The sequence below is a fragment of the Elephantulus edwardii genome, unplaced genomic scaffold, assembly GCF_000299155.1.
Source record: "Elephantulus edwardii isolate Elephantulus edwardi_28Jun2011 unplaced genomic scaffold, EleEdw1.0 scaffold00219, whole genome shotgun sequence".
In the NCBI taxonomy this organism is placed as follows: domain Eukaryota; kingdom Metazoa; phylum Chordata; class Mammalia; order Macroscelidea; family Macroscelididae; genus Elephantulus; species Elephantulus edwardii.
In genome coordinates this window covers 2,055,429-2,076,996 of record NW_006399969.1, presented here as the reverse complement: position 1 = coordinate 2,076,996, position 21,568 = coordinate 2,055,429, and the positions used below count along the sequence as shown (strand labels likewise).

The following is a 21,568-nucleotide window of genomic DNA, read 5'->3' as shown; positions in this document are numbered from 1 at the left end:
TAAGACAGTGACTGGAAAATGTAGATTAACAGAAGTTACTGTTTTTATCAACATATTTTCTCTCTCTCCTGCCACCATCACATCACCCCCATCCTCTTTCTGCTTTTTAAATGTCTGATGTCAGTTTTGGCCACATGTACATTATGCGCAGTGCTCTTTGAATTCTGTGCTGTGTGCCCAGCGCCACATGCACTGTCTGTTACGTGTCGCTTCTTATGAGGTTCATGCTGAGAGTTGCTTTTTAAAGGCAAAGTGTCTCTCTGAAGGAAAGGGTTCAGGTTGGGCAGATTGTGTTAGGAAAAAATCTAAAAATCTCACTGTCTCCGAGTGGAATTAATATACTGATTATTCCGTGCAAGCTCAAACTGGCAGCGTGAGCAAAGTTCAAGAGTGTCTGGAAGCTGAAATATGGAGGAGAAATTGGGGGAGTGAACAGAGACAAAGGGCTGGAAGGGAAACTGATGGTGACTTTTGTAGAGATGGGGAGAGAATTCAAGTACGAGTAAGTGTTCCCTAAAGGAACACTCGCTCAGAAGATGTTTATGGAATCAGGAAGCTCTGGCACATTTCAAGGTTGATCTTCAAATGAGCTTGCTTATTCCTGAGTGAGAATTAGAATTAGAAAATGAAGCTAAAGTTGCATGTGCCTCGCCCTCACTTTTAATCTTCAAGGCTTAGAGTTCTTGAGACCTTTTGGCAGTCTCAGCCAGGTCACATGAGCAGCTTAACTGCTAACAAAGAAAGTGGATTCTACTCTTTCTTTGGCATTTATTAGACAAGGTTGGGCTTTTCCTTTTCCTGTTTAATTAAAATCTCATTCCTTCACGGGCATCAACACACAGCGATTATTTGTTTACAAATAAGGAATGAAAAGAAAAAAAGAAACCAAATTTGATCGCGCTTCTACGAAAGAGCCTTCCACTTCTTGGGGAAATCCAGCTTCTCCTCACCCCATCTCAGGGGAAGGAAATTGGGGCGTGAGCATAGAGCTAATGAAGCTTCTACTCCTGTTCCCCTTCCTTCAACTGCCACCCGGTTTAATCCCTTCCCTCTGCCAAGGTCCAGCCCCCCAGCCAGCTGCTCCGCACCCAGCCTCCTGCTGCCCCAGCTTCTGTCTACAGGTGCAGGTCCCCAGCAGTGTGGCTGAGCCAGAGCTGGGGGCCTGGGAACCTTTGTTTTGGAGGTTGTGCTGGGCCTGGGAGCCTGAGGGTCAAGGGGGGCTGAGCCTGGGGCCTAGAGGATGCTGGGCAAGTGACTGCGTGCTAGCGTGGCAGGGCTGAGCCTGGGGTGGGGCGTCTTGGGCAGCACAACCCTGGGGATGTCATAATGGGTGAGGAGCACGCAGAGGTGCACAGCCGACTAGCGCATGGAGAGGGTCGCCTGCTGGTGGCGCAGTTTCTGGGCTCAGCAGCCGCGCACTGCATTCTGTAGTGTCACAGTGGGTGGGGGCAGTGTGGCCCCAGAAATGCCTGTGGTCTGCACGCGCTCATCCCCCGTGCACAGCCACTCTCAGACTCCCTGAGCCGACTTTCACCAAGAATTCCACTGAACCTCAGCCTGAAGAATCCTCTTACTGACAGTATCTGGGCTGGGTGTTTCGGGGTGGCCCACGTTGGCAGTTGTTCTTTTCTTAAGCAGAGAAGTGTTTCTGGGATGGTTTTGTCTGTCTGAGCTCTCCTCTGCCTGCGGGCCAGCCTTAACATTGTGGCACGTGGGCTGTGAGGAGTGTGGCTCCAGATCCCACCCCCAGAAACTAGTGCCTACCACCACCAAGCCCCATAGCACCCCAGCATCTCCCCCTGACATGACAGTGATGTGGATAGTGTGCTTCTCACCTGGGCACTGGCCACCAGGGTAGTCCGCGTCCACGTGAGAGGGTGGCCTGTGTGCTGAGAGATCAGAGCTCCCACCGCCCAGAGGGCTAAAAAGGCCTCACCCCAAGCATGTCTGCCCTGCTTTAGAAAAAAGTGAGGGGTTTTTTTTTAGTTTATTGAGGAGAATCAGCCAAGGCCAGCCTGTGGCGCCCCCAGCTCTCTGAGCCCCATCACATCTCCCTCACTCTCTCTGGGACTGCAAGTCTTGTGCACGCACGGGTGATGGTTGCTGGTTGGAACCCCTGAAAGGTGATTTATGACAGCGAGATGCTGTTAGACAGTCTTATTCCAAAGCCATGGGAATCTTTGTTCTCTGCCACCTTCCTCAAGGCCAGCGTGGCTTCCTGGGGCCTGTGGCACATTCTGTTTATTTGTGCCACTTAAAAAGAAAGAAAAAAGAGCAAGAAGTATTTGGAAGCCCCAGTTCTCTCACTTGCCACTCCTTAAAATGTAAAACGTGCCAGCTCAAATATTAAAGAGTGGGCTGGCTTGGTCCAGGGAGTAGCCAGCTGGAATCCAGGGCCCTCCCCCAAGGCTAATCTAGTCACACTGTGTGGGCCTCCTAGCTGCAAAAGCTGCGCCATCGTGTTACCCCAACACTTATCCCATTATGGAGGGCCCCTTTTTTACTAAATGATTTATTACTTTCAGCAGAATTCCTTTGGCTGCAGGTTTTATTTCTGAGTCACTCTGTTCAGCCCAACTGGTCGCCTTCAGTTACCGTGGCAACCAGCAGATGGGGTTCTCTGACTAGGGTCAGCAGGGGGCTGCCTCGGTGTAGACGGAAGAGGAGCTCAAGGAAAGCTTTCCGCGCCAACGCCGCAGCTCAAGGTGGACGGCCAGGAGTCCTCACCAAGCCACCTGCATCAGGACCTAACTAAGATGAGTGCCAGTGGCCCGATCCGGCCACTCCGCTGCTGCTGACGCCGCCTTGTTTGATCTGCCATCCCTGCTGGCCTGCCGGAGATCAAACAGGAGCAAAGAGGCCGAGCTTGCTGCAGTGTGGAGTGGAGCCGGTGGAGCAGGGGCCTGCTAGGATTCTACAGGGTGGGAGGTTCTCTGGGGCACCCAGATGACCTCATCAGGACAGAATCTTCCAGAAAACATCCCTCTGGTTGCAGAAACCCTTGGATGATGGTCATGCAAGACCCCATAGGTTCTGAGGGTTAGTGCCATGTCTGTTAAGATCACGTCCACTTCAGGTGCAAGGAGGATTTAGCAAACTTAAGAACAGAGCTGTCAGTAGTCTCAAAGAGGACTGAAGAGACATGGCATTTAAGGTGAAAAGGGATGTTATTGGGTCCACTGACAAAATTACAATTCAGTAAATTAGAGCTAGCATATCTGCATGGAATTTACCATAGTGGATACTTTATTGTTGTTAGTATGTACCTTTGAGTTAGAACTGGCTCCTAGTTGACCCTCCAATGGGATTTTAGAGGCAGTAAATCACACAGGAGGAGAATATCCATCTTCCTTCTGTGGAGCAACTGGTGCCTCTAGGTTGGCACTGCAGCTCCTTCCCCGTCAGCTCCCAGAGCTCACTGGTTGATAATGTACTGTGGCCATGTAGTAGATGTGTCCGTAGGAGATTTGAACTGAGCATCTAGAGGCAAGGGCAATGGTGTAAGCAACTTGCTTTCTGACATTGCTGTAGGTGTGTACACTGTCAAGTTGGAACTGACCCATAGCTGATGCTCCAGCAGGTTTTCAGAGGCTGTAAATCACATGGGAGGAGACGGCCATCTTTCTCTTGGAGAGCAGCTGGCAGTTTCGAACCATGTGTCCTTGGGATTGAAGCACAGCTGCATACCAACCACTGTTGTTGTTGCTGTTAGGTGCCATCGAGTCAAGTATGACTCACAGTGACCCTATGAACAGAAGATTTGAACCCAGTTCTATCCTGCACCAGCTTCACGCTTCCTGACACACAAGAGCCCACTGCAGCAGTCACTGTGTCAATCCACCTGGTTGAGGTTCTTTCTCTCCTTTACCAACCCTCCACCCTTCCCAGCATCATGTCCTTCTCCAAATAATAGCACCTCCTGGCAATATGGCAAAGTATGTGAGTTGGAGCCTCATCATTCTTGCCTCCAAAGAGCTCTTGAGCTGCATCCTCTCCAAGACATACTAATTCTCTTGGCTGTCCAGGGCTGTCCAGTGCTCTTCCCCAGCATTACAGATACAAGGAATGAATTCTTTTTCTGTCATCCTTATTCATTGTCCAGGACTCGGATACATAGCTAGTAATTAGAAAGACCATGGGCTGAATCAGGAGCACCTTAGTCCTCAAACTGACCTCACTATGCCTCAATAATTTGGAAAGGTTTTTGGTTTTGTTTTTTGGTTTCTGGGTTGGTTTTTCGTTGTTGTTGGTGGTGGTGGTGGTGGTTCTTTTTCTGTTTGTTTGTTTGTTTTCAGATTTTCCCAGTGCAATGCGTCTCCTTATTTCCTGACTGCTGGTACCAGGGGTGTTAATGGTGCATCCAAGCAAGATGAAGCTAGGCCACCAGAAATGTTTCATATATACTACACACACACACACACACACACACACACACACACACACACAGAGGCAGAGAGAGAGAATGAATATGCTAAAGCAAATGGAGGCGGTAACAGTAGGTGAATATGAATAAGGGTCATGTGAGTATCCTTTGTATTTTTATTGTAACTTATTTATCTTTGAAATGAGCCACTTACTTTGAGGGTGGTGATGGATCACTATAGGAGTGTCTCTTCTGGGGGCCTTGACCCAGATCCCTGGCCTGTTCCCTTGCACCCCACCTGGGTTGCGGTAGGGGCTCGTGCGAAGGTGCTGCCCGCTTAGTGTGGGTCACCTCGCGCCTGCACTATGGGAACAACATGCCACCCGTGCACTGGACTTTGGTACAGCTGTGGTTCAATCCCATCAAGTCAGAGCTGACCCTCCAATGAGTTTGCAGAGGCAGTAAATCACGTGAGAGATGTTGCCCATTTTTCTGCCGCAGAGCAACAGGGGGATTTGAACAGCGTGCCTTTGGTTTGGCAGCATAATTCCTTACCACTAGTCTCATGGTACGAAAACTGCACCGCTATCCCAAAGTCATGCACTTCAAATCCACCAGGTGCCCTGTGGAAGAAGGATGGATAATCTTAACCTGTGCAATCTACTGTTTCTGAAAACCCTCTGCACTGTCAGTTATGGGTCAGTTCCGGCCCAGCGCTATGTGGCAAGAAAAGCAGCCCTCTGCTTCCAGTAGAAACATTGGTTTTTAGCAGCTGGTCCATATGGTCCATATGATTCAGAATGACATTGGCAGAGGGACCAAGGCTCTGAAAACTCATGTGTTACCTGCTGGGAGAGGCCACCAGCAGCAAAATCCCCCCACCCCCCGGAGTTAGTCTTCCTCAGAGCCCTCCTTCCTCTGCTGCGTCCTTCACACCCATTGCAATTTGTTGACAGGTCAGTGTTCTTTGAAATGCGTCTGACCGTGGTAAGTACCCATCTTCAGCCCTATGATGAGAGAAGACCAGGAACAGCTTGGCATCACTCCAGCGTTGTGACCATGGAGTGGGGTAGAACCAGGTCCAGCTCTGTTGTCATACGGTCGCCATGAGCAGTGGCATTTTGACTGTATTTAGCAAAAGCTTCCATCCGAAGCATTTTTTAAAATACACATCCAGAAACTGGTTCACGTACTAAGTTAGTCTAGAAAACCCTGGTCTCAGCACCTGCTCCTCTTTCTCGCCTGCACCAGCTCTGTGGGGCTCAGCTTGTGTGTTTCCCAGTGAGACCTTGCCCACAGAGCCTCGGTTCAGTCATTAATGTTTCAGTATAACGTAAAAGACTTTCAGGCAAAAAAAAAAAAAAAGGCTTCTCAGGCTTGCTTTTCCCCTCACTCCTTTTAAAAAAGTTCTTTAAATGGAAGTTTATAAATCATTGCCTTTTTCATTCAGTTATAGACATTTGGTTTTATAATATTAAAACGTATTGGTGTGCTTAATTAAAATATCTAATTAACTCTTTGTGCTCTTGGTACCAGCAGTCAGGAAATCAAAAGACAAATTGTACTGGGAAAGTCTGCTATCAGGGACCTCTCCAGAGTACTAAAGAGCAACGATGTCAGTCTAGAGACTAAGGTGTTCCTGATCCATGTCACAGTCTTTGCAGCAGAAAACTGTACAGTGACTAGGGATGATAAAAGGAAAACTGATACCTTTGAGCTGTGGTGCTGGACAAGAGTACTGAATATACTGTGGACTGCTAGAAGAATAAACAGGTTCATCCTAGAGAAGGTGAAACCAGGCTGCTCCTTGGAGTCAAGGATTCTGAAGCTTCGTCTGACATACTTTGGACATATTGTAAGGAGGGACCGGTCCTTGGAGAGGGATGTCATGCTTGGGAGGGTGGAGGGAAGGTGCAGGAGAGGAAGACCCTCTGTGAGATGGATTGATTCAGTGACTGGGGTAATTAGGCAGTAAGGTTGACACAGGATTGACCAGGATTGCAAGCAACTCAACAGCACATAACAATAAGAACAACAGAAGAAAGATGAGCAGTCCCCTCCCACTGTCTCTGAAAACCCCTCACTGGGGGTGGGGGTGGTGGTGGTCAGTGATGAGTCATTCCGACACAACAGCACACAGCAACAACAGCCTTTTACTGTGTGTCACTCTTCCTTTCACTCAACTTATCTGCTTACCACTGTTTACATCCCTCCCCTCCCTTCTCACCCTTGTTTGCTTCTATCTGCGGGTCCATATTTCCTGAGCTGTTTATGTTAATAGACCACTCTTGTCCTTTGACTGATCAATGTCCCTCAGCAAAATTTATTCTAGACATTAATGCTAGACTCACCCATGTTGTGCAGTATTTCAGAAATCCTCCAGTTTTAAAGTGATGCATAATACTGCATCATGTGGATGTACCACAGTTTCTTTATTCTTTTGAAGGACACTGAGCTGTTGCCAGCTCTTTGCTGCTGCAGTAAAACTAGCACGTGTGAGCATTCCGGCTTCTGCCATGGCTCTTATTTCTTTGGGAGACACACCCAAAGTATACACCAAAGTAGGGTCCAGCAGTAGTGGGATTCCTGGACCAAATGGTATTTCTGTTCCCAACCTTATAAGAAAGTGCCAAACTATTTTCCACAGTGGTCACACCATTTTTCATTCCCACCAGCAGTGTTTGAGGATTCTAATCTCTCCACATCCTAGGCAGCATTTGTTTACCATCTAAAAAATAATTTTGAAATAGCACAAACAGCACTAGATCAAAACTCAAGAGAAATGAGTTTTTTAGAAGGGCAGGGAGGATGAGAAATGAGTTCTTGCCTTGCCACAGACAGGCTGTGTGGGCTTGGACAAGTCACTTGTACTCCCTGGGCTCAGTCTGTATATAATGGACAAGGACTGAACGTTCTTTCAAGCTTTTCTCAAGCTCTGAGAAGACGGGGTTCTTTGGTGAAAGAAGCAGAGGTTCCCCTCATCACTGTTCCTAAGCACTCTGGTTCTGCTGCTCCAGAAGGCCCAGGCTCATTTGGACAATGATGGAATAAAAGAATCAAAGCGGCAATAATAGCAGTAATTCCTATGAGGAAGTTCTGCTCTGTCCTAAAGGATCACTGAGTTGGAATTACTATGACGTCATATAATAACAACCTGTTGTTGTTATGTGCCATCAAGTTGCTTGCGACTCATAGCGACCCTATGTACATCAGCCCTAAACTCCGCTCTGTCCTGTGCCAATTGCACTGCCTCTGACACTCCCATCCCATGATTACCCCAGTCACTGAATCAATCCACCTCATAGAGGGTCTTCCCCTCCTGCGCTGTCCCTCAACCCTTCCAAGCATGATGTCCTTCTCTAAGGACCAGTCTCTTCTTACAAAATGTCCAAAGTATGTTAGACAGAGCCTCAGAATCCTTGCCTTCAAGGAGCAGCCCGGTTTAACCCTCTTGAGGATGAACCTTTTCATTTTCTTAGCAGTCCATAGTACATTCAACACTCCTTTCCAGCACCCCAGCTCAGAGGCATCAATTCACCTTCTATACTCCTAGGAGCATAAATACTTGTATTGGATGTGTAAACTCTTCCCAAAAGTATAGCTGACCGTCCGAATGAATTACCCCACTGAAATCATTACTAAATGTGGTAGATTTGAATGAAGGGAATTTAAATAGCAAATCAGCCTTATCTTGAGTGGGGAGAACTGTATTGTAGAAGTCCATTGTACCTCATAGAAATATCAGTGGAGATATTTGCAGAAAGTCATCATATTTACTAGGAATGGTGACCTAGTGGTAAGGAGTTGCATTGCCAACCCAAAGATACATGGGTTGAATCCACCAACTGCTCCAACAGAGAAGGTTGTAAAGTTTCCTCCCTTATGATTTACTGCCTCTGAAAACCCACTGGAGGGTCAGCTAGGAGTTGGTTCCAATGCAGCATAGCAACAACAACAACAACGTGATGCATAGTGGTATAATTTGGAGTTGTATAACATAACAATGGCAACTTGATACATAGTATTATCATTTGGAGTTGGTTGAGCCTTTAGTCACCCTCCAGAAGATTGCTGAAGGTCAGGTAATAACTAGTTCAGGCTTTCTGGTTCAGACAGTTTCTATCACAACCACTCAACTCTGCCACTATAACCCCAGAAGCAGCTGAAGAGAATATGTAAATGAAAATAGCATGGCTGTTCCAATAACTTTTTATTTGTGGACACTGAAAGTTGAATTCCATATCGTGTTCATATGTCACAAACCACTATTTTTCTTTTGATATTTATGCTGTCATTTAAAAATGTGAAAACTGTTCTCAACTTTGAGGTGGTACAGAAGCAGGCGAAGTCTGGGCTCCGGGCTCATGTCCACTGAGGCCCGTGTGAGCTCCCCAACCCCTCGTACCCGTGAGCAAGTGGATTCTGAGCTGGCAGCCTGCTCGTGGCCTACCCCCAGCTGACCAGGGAAGCTTGCGGTGTAGAAGGCTGTCTCCACAATTAGAGCTGGAGTAAAATAGAAATGATCCTCTAGAATAACTCATTTTGAATATGTGATTATAATAGGCTAGCTATTACCAATGTCAGAATCTCTAGATACTATCAATACCCAAATCTCCAGATATTACCAATATCGGAATCTCCAGATATTACCATTATCAGAATCATCCACAGAATATCTCCCGTAGAATTTCTGATTGAGGTGGTCTGGAGGGAGTATTTGCTTGGTTTTATACATAGAGAACTTAAGGTGAAAAAGTGAGGAATTTGGGCCCATTCATGCCTTCTGTTTCTAGATCTCGTAACAGGAGTTCAAGGGATCTTCTAATTAAGTGGCAAATCCCCTAAGTGCCTCAAAATTGCTGTCAGGGACCTTTCCAGAGAGCTGAAAAGCAAACAGCCTAGAGACTAAACTGTGCCTGATCCAAGCCATGTCTTCACAATTACTTGCTATGCATCAGAGAGCTGGACAATGACTAAGGATGACAGAAGAAGAATCGATGCCTTTGAGTTGCCGTGCTGGAGAAGAGTCTTGAACATAACATGGACTGCCAAGAAAACAAATAGGTCTGTCTTGGAGAGAGTGAAACAAAGTTTCTCCTTGGGTGCTAGGATTTTAAAGTTCTGTTTTACATACTTTGGGCACGTGGCCAGGAGAGACCAGTCCTTGGAGAAGGATATCATGCTCAGAAGGGTGGAGGGACAGCACAGGAGAGGAAGACCCCAAATAAGATGGATTGATACAGTGAGTAGGGCAATGGGGTAGGTGTGTCGGAGTCAGTGAGACTGGCTCAGAATAGGGCAGGCTTCCGAGCTGTTGTATAGAAAGTGGCTATGAGTCACAGGCAACTCGATGACACATAACAACACGACAACAGCAATGATATTATGTACTTGGCCTGTAGATGAGTGCTATAGAGGTGGCCTCCTGGTAAGGAATTGTGCTGGCAAACCCATAGGCAGGTGGTTCAAATGCACCAGTTGCTCTGAGGGAGAAAGATGGGCAGCCTCTTCGGTGTGTTTTTATAGCTGTTAAACACCCACTGGAGGGTCAGCTGTGAGTCCACAGCAATGACTTTAGACCGTAGTAGAGATGCAGGTCTCACATTGTATACTTGGTTAATTCACACACTCAGATGCACTTACTGACCGTGATCTAAATGCCTGGCTCCTTGCTAAGAGGTGGAGCTGGAAAGCTGCAGGTGGTGCCCCAGTCGGGAGGCAGCAGGCAGAGGCCATGGCCAGCGCTTGTGTGCGGAATCAACGCCGTGGAATGCACACATTTGCATGGCAGGGGCCAGCTGGTCCCAGCGGACCAGGAGGATTTCACCACAGGGGCCAGCAGAGGCAGAAAACATCCAGACACAAGGGTCAGTGGGCGTTTCTGCAGCAGGCTCTGCTGAACCTGGGATGCAAGGTGCAAGTGAGGAAGGAGTTGTCACATAGTGAGGGTCCCTGTCAGCCCTTCACAGGGGTTCGGGCATGTTTAGAATTTGAATAAGGATGATGGGGTTTGGGGGGGAGGGATTATGCCTTTGAGCTGTGGTGTTAGAGAAGAATACTGAATGTCCTTTGGGCCGTCAAAAGAACGACCAGATGGGTCTTGGAGAAGGTGACGCCAGAGTGCTCCTTGGAAGCAGGGATGGCGAAGCTTTGTCTCATCTACTTCAGGCATGTTGCTGGGAGACGGTATCCCCTGGAGAAAGCCATCATGCTTGGAAAGGTGAACGGTCAACTAAAGAGAGGAAGACCCTTGGCCAGTTGGATTGACCCAGGGACAGCAGCAAGGGGCTCAGGTGTGTCAGAGATTGTGAGGATGACACAGGACAGGACAGAGGTCAGACCTGCTCTTCATTGGGTCACCGTGAGTCATGCTCAACTCGATGGCACATCATCATAATTAGAACCTGAGCTGGCCATCAGAGAGGACGGATCTGAGGGAGTGTTAGAGCCTTTCCTCCAGCTCTTGTGGGGACTGCGGACTTTGAGAGGGCAAGTGGAAGTTGACATCGCTGGTGGACGTGGGTTGTGGGAGAGAAGAAAGCAGCCAGGAGGCCTTGGGGGAAGGCAGGAGGACGAGTCTGGAAGGGAAGCAGGGAGACACTGGGGACGACTGCCATGTGTGCGTGGTCTGAGGTGGCATTAAAATGCCAGTGAGACATCTGACTAGGCCTACGGCTCACAGAGGAGATGCCTGAGCTTGAGGCCCAGCTCTGAGAACCCTCAACCTTGATATACAGAGTCCCACCCCCTGCCTGCACCAGTGTGTGAGGCGAGGCAGCGTGCCAGCCCTGGAAGTTCTCCTTCCGCTACAGAGGGGAGCTGAAAGTTGTGGGGACAGAAAGACAGGGACAGAGCTGTGTCAAAGGAGGGCGGTTGGCAGTGAAGTGGGCCAGGCGTGGGGACAGAAAGACAGGGACAGAGCTGTGTCAAAGGATGACGGTTGGCAGTGAAGTGGGCCATAGGCATATGAACTGTGGCTTCAGTCGTCCTGGGGTGCCACTACGTTCCTGTGTTAGCATAAGTGAGTGAGCTACTCCTTGGGCCTCAGTTTTCCTAGTGCAAAATGCAAATGATAACAATCTCTACATTGCAGTGTTGCTTTTAAAAGGAGTGGATTCATTAGTGTGCAATGCTTATCACTGTCCTCCTTAGCACTTCAAGGAGCTCTGGTGGCTTAAGGTAAGGAGCTGCACTACAATGCCCAAGACACACAGTTCAAATCCACCAGCTGCTTTGTAGGAGAAAGAAGGGCATTGTCTTCTTAATGCGATTTGCGGCCTCTGAAAACCCAGTGGAGGGTCAGCTATGAGTCGGTTCCGATTCAATATAGCACTTAGCAAGTGCCTGGGAGACTTTAGAAGGGGCAGGATGGAGGGACACAGTGCCTGTCACGCTGGGCTCGAGCAAGCCCGAGAGCATGAGGATGCTGCCGAGATGATAGGGTCGCTGGGAGGTGGAGTTGAATCGATGGCATCTGACTTATTTCTTTCTCTCAGTAATTTCTATCCCAATAGGACTAGGAGAGAAATAAGTGCACAGTTAACAATGAAGATATTTGCACTTTTAAAACTCGTCTGTTGGTTAAAAAAATGTCTCACTCCCATGGAGAGGCAGCATCTTTCAGGGAAATGAAGAGTCTGAACATTTTTTAAAAGCTTTGTTAAAAAGGAGACAGAAAAGCTTCTCTGCAGCCCGAGTCACTAGGGCAAGAGGGGACTGTAGTCTAAAATCGTCCTAGAACCAAGGACATCCTGGCACCAGAGCACAGCCCTCCAGTGCCCGAGCCAAGTGGCTGAGGGAAAGGGGGGCTCTGGCAACGAAGCCAGGCGGGCCTGAGGGAGGCGACAGGGCCTGAGGCCGGGCCAGGTTCACCAGTGCTCTTTTGATTATTATGCCGCATAACTTATTTACAAGCTGCATATATTTTTGTATGTATCACATACAACATAATAAAAAAATTCTAATGTATGTACTCACTTGCTTTCACAGTATTCATAGCAGAGCCTGTCTGAAGCCGAGGACCAGGGCTGGCAGCTCCCAAGGCTTCTATTTTGCATAAGGCAGCTCCCCAGCCCAGTGAGATCCAGGCGCTTGCTCCAGCTTCTCTTCAAGTCTTGCATATTTTGTTTCAGCTGGCAGGGTCTCACGGCAGGACCCCAAGAGAGCCAGGCGACCAAGCGCAGGTCCTCTGAGCATCGTGGTCCTGTGGGGGCCGCTGCCTTCTACTGCCACCATGCCGGCGATGCCTCTGTGCCGGGGAGCCCAGGCTGGCCGCTTCCGGCCTCACAAGACCCCAGGAGGGTCCTTAAAGCAATGGACCCGGGCCTGGTCAGCATGACACCACCAGCCCGGGCTGCATGGTGGTCTGGAAAGGTCTTTCCTCGTGGACTAGCCACCCAGCCATGCCCTGGGATGACCAAGGCCTCACCCGGCCACAAGTCCCAGTGCATTCCGGGGGTCCTGGTGAGACACAGGCCTCAGGAGAGAAGGCTCCGGACGAGGCCGTGGGTGGCGCTGTCCCTGTGCTGTGTGGGAGCTTGTGTGCCATGCAGACTGCGGTCACCACTGACTAGCGGGAGCCTGCCAGAGGTCAGATGGCCTGGAGGAAGATGGCAGTCCACTCTTCCCATCAGGTCCTCGGTGTCTACAGACAGGAGACTGACCAGCGAGAGCTGCCAACCTGTCGAGACACCGGTTAGGACCTGAGACGGAGGGAGAAGCCTCCACGAGGTTGGGAGGAGCAGCACACCAGGCTGTGCTGTGGTTGGTGGTGTGCACTGGGGAGTTGGAGCTGACTCATTGCTGACCCTCCAGCCTAGAGAAGGACCAAAGTCTTGAGGTGGATGGAGCCGTAGGGCCCCCCAACGGGGGCTGAAGGCCAGGAGCCCAACAGGCGGGCGCCCGGGTGGGCGGCGTGAGCGGGGAAGGCTCCAGCAGGGGGGCTGAGGCGCAGGCCCCTTTGACAGCTCTGCTCCCGTGCCGACCAGGGCCCACGTCTTCCGTGTGCTTTCTCTCAGCACATAATTCAGCCCTGTGCCTGGGGGTACCCCTCAGCTGCTCCCCTCCTGCATTGGAGACCCCACCCCCACCCCAGTTATGCCCAGGGTGCCTTGCATGGCTCTGTGTGGGAGGATTCTCTCTCTCCTCGAGGCCTCCTTCCTTCACTCATGTTTCTCCATGTTCAGCTCTCCTCGAGTTCCCTTCTCCTGACCCAAGCCTCTGTCCTTCAGGGCGCCCCAGCCTCTTCACGCCCCACCCCAGGGGCATTTCCACAAAATGATAGCCATCTTGAAGCCCCAAGTCCTTCCTCTGTCTCCCCCCAGCCCTTCCCACCTCCTAGCATGCGGGCTTGTGTCCTCAGCTGGGTTTTCACCATTGTGTCCCCAGGGCTCTGTCCTCTCCTCTCTCACTCCAGCAGAAGTTCTTAGCTGGGTGGGTTGAGGGAAAGAAGGATATTTGTATTTATAACCAATTTCTCCAGTTGCAAATCTTCATCAATATTTCCTGGGGGAAACCTCATTCACTTCACCAGACAAGAGCCCCGTCCTCAGCTCCAGGCACATAACTATTTTGTGGGCATCTCAAGTCGTATGCCCTACCCCCACCCCCAAATGCCTCCGATTTCTCCTAGCTACCGTGTCTTTGGGCCCTCCCATTATCTACTGGGCATCTGTCGGTTTGGCTCTTGTTGTTGTTGTTGTTGTTATGTGCCGTCGAGTCGCCTGCGACTCATAGCGACCCTATGTACAACAGCCTTAAACTCCGCTCTGTCCTGTGCCAATCGCACTGTCTCTGAGCTTTGCTCAAAGAAAGACAAGGATCACCCTTCCCGGAGCAGCCCATGGCCCCAGCTCAAAGGTTCTAGACATTCCCATCCGTTTTCAGCGCTGCCTCCCCTGCCAGCCTACCACCCCCTGGTCTCTTCACATGTGCTTTACTAGAAGAACGATTGGTGGTTTCCCCCCTTGTGCCTGTTTACTCACCCCCAAGGGGGGAGGCTAGTTCCTGCCTGATGCACTGGTGTCCACTCAGAATGCGAGTCAGGAACTAACATGTACATAGATCAAGCTCGCTAGATGGACCCTTATCATCTCGAGCTGTCGGAACCGCCTGGACCTCCTGCCTCCTTTATGGATCACTTCCCTTCTGCTTCCCGAGAATCCTGCTGACCTAGCACCTGTCTGATTCTGAATGGTTGTTGTTACATGCCATCAAGTCATGTATGAGTCATAGCAACCCCACGAGCAGATCTGAACCTGTCCTGCCCTGCGCCGTCCTCGCTAGCTCTGACACACTGGAGCCAGGGCTGCAGTCACTGTGCCAGTCCATTTCATCGAGGGTCCTCCTCTCGTTCGCTGACCTCTCTTTCACTTTTTCAAGCATGATATCCCTTTCCAAGGAATAGCCTCTCCCAGCAAAACATCCTAAGTGTGAATGAAGCTGCACCATCCTTGCCTCCAAGGAACACTCTGGCTGTACTTTTTGCAAGACATATATATATATATTTGTTCTTTTGACACTCCATTCAGTATTCTTCTCCAACATGACAGCTCAAAGGCATTAATTTTTCTTCCATCATCCTTATTCATTGTCCAGCTCTCAAATGCATAGAAAGTGGCGGGAAAGACCATGGTTTGAATCAAGCACCCCTTAGTCTTCAAACTGTTATCATTGCTCCTCAGTACTTTGGAGAGGTCTCTGACAGCAAACTTCCCTGACACAAAATGTCTTTTTATTTTTTGACTGTTGGTTCCAAGGATATTGATTTGGAATCTAAGATGATGTCATTCACAATTTCAATCTTTTCTCCATCTATCATGATGTTCGTTATTGACATGTTTCAAAAAACATACACAGCCCTGGACATGTTCACCAGTTTCTGCTAAGGAATTTGGAAGACAGCTACCTGGCCAACTGACTGGAAGATAATTGGAATTGTTCCCATTCCCAAGAAAGATGATCCAACAGAATGTGGAAAGAAATATCATTAATATAACATGCAAGCAAAATATTGCTGAAGATCATGCAAAACCAGCTAGAACAGTAGTGCATTGAAAGAGAACTTCCAGAAATTCAAGATGGGTTTAAAAGAGGCTGTGGCTATAGGAATATCATTGTCAGAGGGGTCCTGGCTGAAAACAGATAATACCAGAAGAATGTCTATTTGCGTTTTATTGTCTCTGCAAAAATATTTAACTGTTATGAGCTTAACAAACTATGGCTAATATTGGGAAGAATGAGAGTCTCTGAAAATTTAATCATTCTCATACAAAACCTATACCTATACTAAGAAGCTGCATGGTGTAAAGTCAAGACAGGTGTGCGTCAGAGCTGTAGCCTCTCTCGGTCCCTGTTCAGTTTGTACGCTGAGATAAAGAAGATTAGATAAATGGACTCTTTGAAGAAGAATGTGACATCAGGATCAGACAAAGACTCATCAGCAGCCTATGTTATGCCGACGACACAACCTTGCTTCCTGGAATTGAGAAGAACTGAAAGCACTTGCTACAGAAGATCAAAGACTACAGCCTTCAGTGTGGATTACATCTCAACATCAAGAAGACAGAAATCCTCTGCACTGGGCAGGTAAGGCAACATCATGATAAATGGAGAAAATATTGAAGTTGTCAGGGACTTCTAAATAGGTCTCTCATGAATTCTCTGGTCACTTCCCAAATGTGTGTTTGGCTCTCTTACCCTTGACCAGTACTAACAAGTGTTTAACAAAGGACGGTCAGCTTGGTGAATTCATTACCCACTAACAATGGTCAGGGATACGATTCCCTGTCTAGATTTGAATCCAAGCTATGCTATGTCCTTGCTTTGGAACTTTGCACAAATTAACCTTGTTCAGCCTCTGTTTTCTCATCTATAAAATGGGATGACATTAGGAGCACTTAGGATGGAGGAGGATAGGGCAAGTTTTCTATCTGTTACTCACAGGGTTCCTGAAGGCACCTGGCAGCAGACTTATAGCCTGAAAGTGACCCTGTAAAACAACAGAGCCCAGTCCAATCCTAGCCTGTGCCGTCCTCACCATCCCTGACACACTAGAGCCCATCGCTGCAGTCACTGAGTCACTCCTTCTCGTTGAGGGTCTTCCTCTGTTTTACTGACCTTTACAAGCACGATATCCTCTTCCAAGGAATAAATCCTTCAAGGAACATTCCTAAAGTATATGAGATAAAGCTTTGCCATCTTTGCCTCCAGCGAGCTCTTTGGCTGCACTTTCTCCAAGACAGACTTGTTTGTTCTCTTGGCAGTCCGTGGGATAGTCCGTGCTCTTCTCCAACACCACAGCTCAAGGCTATGATTTATGTTCTGCCATCCTTATTCATTCTTCACATTTTAATTAGATAATCAATATAATGTGACAAACTCAAGGGGATTCCATGAACGCTGGCAAGCTTGGTAGCTGCAGCCATGGTTGGCTGAAGAAGTGAACTAAAAAACACACCAAAAATGAGGGAATCTCTACACTGGAATAAAGACCATTTGTGTGTAAGACACCCTAAGAATCCCTTCTAATTGATGGTGGTGAAGCATTCTTTAACAGGTGGAGGCTGAAGGGCGCAGTGTTTCGTAGAGGATTTGTCCAAATAGATGTTTTTTTAGTGAAAAGAAACTGAAAAATAATTTATAAATAAAAGAAAAAAGAAACTCCCCCCTTAGAATTCATCATAGCCTTACAGAAAGCTGCCACAGAAATGTATTTTGGTAATGAAATCACTTTTATCTAGAACGTGTCTTGTCTTACAGATGTGGGCTGGCTTTATTGTTTTGGTTTTGTTTTTTTTTTTCTTCTCAGAGCTGTGGCTTCAGTGCTGCAAGTGAAGTGAAGGGTGGCCCCCCACCCCCACCGCAGAAAGATGGCACATTTAAATCAGAGAGTGCGATTAGGAGAGGCAGCTGAGGCTGTCAGTCCAGTGGGTTGAGCCCCCTTGGCTCTCCAGCTGGGCAGGGTGAGGGGATAGAAGGCTGGTTTTCTCCCAGTTGAAACTCAACATCAAGAAGACAAAGATTCTCACCACTGGGACAACTAGTAGCACCATGATGTCAGGCCGGAGACTCAGGTGCACCGGATCCAGGCCATGGTCTTTGCAATTGCATTAGAGAGCCAGACAATGACTAAGGATGGCAGAAAAGAATTGGTGCTTTTGGTGGTGCCGGAGAAGAGTATTGAACATATAATGGACTGCCAAGAGAACAGGTCTATCCTGGACAGGGTGAAACCAGACTCCCTAGAGGCAAAGACTTTTGAAGCTCCGTCTCACACACTTCGAGCATTTGGCCAGGAGAGACCAATCCTTGAAGGGCATCATGCTCAGAAGGGTGAAGGGCCAGCACAAGAGAAGAAGACCCCGGATGAGATGGATTGGAGTAACTGGGGCCATGGGAGTAGGTGTGCTGGAGACAGTGAGACTGGCTCTGGACAGGGCAGGTTTCAGAGTGGTTGTACACAGGATTGCTGTGGGTTACAGGCAACCTGATGACACGTAACAAAAACTGCTCACCTTGGTGCTCCCCTCAGGGTGTTCTCAGGGAACTCCTCTCAGGGTGTTCCCATCAGGGTGCCCCCCTCAAGGTGCTCTTCTCAGGGTGCTCCCCTCAGAGAGAAAGAGAGGAAGACATAGTGGAGATGAAAAAAAAAAGATGAACTGACAGGGTCTGCTTGCAGCAATGGGCTCGAGCGTGTCAGAGATGATGAGGTTGGCCCAGGTAGGACAGGGTTCAGGTCTGCTGTTTAGAGGGTCGCTGTGAGTTGTACTTGATTCAAGGGCACCTAACAACTACAACCACCACAACCATGGTCAGAGAACAGACATCCGGGGGCATTCACTCTCTATTAGGACATGGGAGCTGGCCCCACCAGTGTGCAGCCTCTGCTGTCCTCTTCCTCTGTCTTGTCGCAGGGATGGAGCCGGGCAGGGAGGACGCAGCCCCACGGGGCTGATGGGACACAGTCTGACCACATGTAGATGCACAATAAGAGAATGGCCCACATCCTGGCCCCTGCAGCCCTCTACAGACAAGCAGGACACAGTGGGTCCCAGGAACAGGTGTGGGGACTCCCAGTGGGCAGGGATGGACAGGCGTGAGCATGCCTGGCTGGTGCTGCCTCTGCTGTGGTGTCCCCTCTGTTCCCTGTTCCTCCCACTGCAAATGCCCGAGGAGCGGAATGCTCTGGGGAACCCAACAAAGGGGGGGGGCAGTGGATGAGATGAGGATAGGCGGAGGGGCAAAGAGGCCACGTTGGGTGGGGAAAGTGGAAGGTGTAGAACAGCTGATGAGTCAAGTGCCCAACCACCCTCCGGCGGGCTTCACATGGGAGGAGGCTGCCCATCCCTCTCCCACAGAGCAGCTGGTGGATTTGAACCATGTACCTTTGGGATGGCAACTACTTGAGCTCCCTAGAACGCAGCATGCAGTCTAGGCTGGCCCTCTCAAAATTCGTGGCTTGTCTGTGTCTGCTGGCTCAGAGCCCCCACGCCACCGTGGGGGACCCGAACTGGATCCGCAGAGCGCTGACCAGGCCCTGCTGATGCTGGGCACAGGGCTGATTGTGGAAAGCGCCCTCTCTCTCCTGTGAAAACACGTGCCTCCTGTCGGAGTCTCAGTGATAGACCATGAGGAAGGACAGCATGTCTTACTCTTTTCCAGAACAGTCTGGGGAGTGTTCGGCTTTGGTTTTAATCCCAGGCTAGCACTGCCCGTCGTGTGTTAGGGCTGCTGGTGACCAGAAGCCATATGCAGCCAAATGAGGGCAACTGTGAGTCTGCAGACGAGAGCCGGGAGCAGAGGGACCAGTCCAGGTCCTCACAGACGTCTGGTGGGCACTGGTGCAGCCCAGGGGCACAGAGTGCTTAGCAATGGAAGCCCTGACCTCAGCATTTCATCCACGCTCCGCATGACCTGTTGTCTGTTCAGCTGGACGCTGAGCTTTGCTCGTGAACGGAAGGTCCACGCAGTACCTCCACTGACCCCTTTCCCCTCTACCTGGAGGCCAGTCAGTCCAGCCTGTGAAAGCTGACCTGGAGACCTCAGCTCATCCGGCCCTGGGGCCCACTGATGATCCTATCTTGGGGAGATAGTTGGATATATAGGGAGCTCCCATGGCTTAGCAATAAGGAGCTGCACTGCCAACCCAAAGACACACGGTTCAAATTCACCAGTTACTTTGCAGGCAGAAGATGGGAAGTCTCCTCCTATGCAATTTATACCCTCTGAAGACCCGCTGGAGGGCCAGCTGTGAGCCACCCCTAGCTTGACAGCACACAGCAAGAGCAGCTGAGCACGTGCCAGGGGGAGAGATGTAAAGGCTCGCGTCTGTGATGCCCCAGGACTCAGGACCCCTCTCGCTCTCTCTCTCCTCAGGCTGAGGCAGCTGGACAAGCACAGCCAGGCCACCGCGCAGCATCTGGTGCAGCTCCTCAGCCAGCAGAACCAGCTCCTCCTGGAGAGACAGAACCTGGCGGAGGAGGTGACGCACCTGCGCGCCCAGGTACCCACATCAGACCGCGGCTGCCAGCACAGGCTCCCAGCGTCCCTCCTCCGACCTGCATCCATCAAGTAGGCGAGGTTCTCAGGGGCCGTGTCATTGTGCTAATAGGCTGGGCACATTGAGACTGGGGGCACTGGACAGGCAAGAACCAGGGTCCTGTCCTTTAAAGGGGACTAAGGCAGGGCCCCATTCTAATGGGTGACTCTCATCTTGTTGAGATGCTGGAAGCCAATGCAGGCAGTAGTCACCCAGGGCAGACAGGTGTCAGTGGAGCTTTCAGATAGGAGGAATGGCCTCACAATCTGCTTGTAAAATCAGCCAGGAAGATCCCAGCTCACAGCAAGTGCTGGTTAGTGTGTTGCTGGGAGGTAAGGCCCTGAGGTGAAGCCACCTGGTATACACGGTGACCCCAACAGTACACTCAGGTCAGCAGGCCTGGACAGAAGTGACAGATGGGGGGGGCATGCCCTGTGGAAAGAGGGAGGGCAACAGGGGGTCGGCTCTATGAGGGTGGCCTGCATGGGGTTGGATTGTTGGGGGGAACTGAACAGGAGACAGCAGTGTTTTCAGCAGGGAGTCACTGTGAATGGGAGGTGGAAGGAGTTGTGGACTAGCGTGCACAGGCCGACACGTGCGTGTTTGCCCAGTGCCTCATCCATGTCACACTCACCATGCGCACTGGCCCCTTCCCCTGGACAGGCCTGCAGCACAGTAAGGTCTCCTTTGACAGGTGGAATATGGGGCCCACCACCCAGTATTGCACTGTTCAGTTAGATCCAGGGCCACCGACAGGGAGGATGGAAAGAAAGGGGTTCAGGTGAGACCAGGGTTGAATTCAACTTTTGATGCTAAGCTGCTTTTACTATCAGAAAATCCCAAACTAAGTCTGTCCATATTCCTGGAAACCCTCTGTCAGATTTCCCAGGCTGTAAATGTTCACAGAAGAGGTTGCCCGCTTTTCAGATGGTAGTTTTGAACTATCAACCTTTGGAGTTGGCAGCCAGGCTCATTACACACTAAGCAGCCAAGAAGGCTGTGCTTTCAGCCTCAGCACACCCTGTTAGAACTGGGGGGTGGGGGGAGGCTGGCCATGAGGATGCAGGGGGGATGTTTTGATGCCTGGAGGGTGCTGGAGTGAAATTAAGGGCAATGCACCTGGACATGAAAACAAGCTGTCTGTCTCACTTCTTCCTAAATGACTGCCTACTGGAGAACTGCATACCGACTTCTCTCACCAGCTCAGCAGCTTGTTCTGGAAGGTGCTTGTTCATCCCACAGAGAGGGACACAGCACACCCGGGGTGCCAGGCTTAGCGCCAGGGGAGGGTGGAGGTCCCAGGTGCTGTCCCCTCTGGTGGTGCTGAACCTGCTGGCAGGGAAGAAGACGGAGCAGACAGTTCCACACCCATACCACTTGTGAGAGGACATAGCCCCCAGCACCCCGCACGTGGTGGGGTCAGCCGTCCCAGCAAAGTCCAGCAATCGGCATTTCACACACTTTTTCAGAAATTCTGGGAGCTACTGTTTTGGAACCTGTGAAGTTTCTGGAGAATGAGTAGAGATGTCTCCTGCTTCCGCCTTGCTATTAGGCTCACCCTCAGCCTTCCGCATCTGCAGTGGGCCTTAAGCAGCTTGACTCCAAGGTAGAGTGGAAAATGAGTGCAGCTGTGCCAAGCATGGCTTGTGGCCCCCAAGAGACACGGC

General features: G+C 49.9%; 1 protein-coding gene across 1 annotated transcript in view; it reads left to right on the top strand.

Annotated features, from left to right (window-relative positions):
- Positions 1–19,937, top strand: part of SDCCAG8 (serologically defined colon cancer antigen 8) — a 354,236-nt gene extending 334,299 nt beyond the window's left edge. The window contains exon 16 of the mRNA XM_006898076.1: positions 19,739–19,937. Within this exon, the coding sequence (XP_006898138.1) occupies positions 19,739–19,937 (199 nt within the window). The remainder of the gene's footprint in view (positions 1–19,738) is intronic.
- The last annotated feature ends 1,631 nt before the right edge of the window (positions 19,938–21,568 follow it).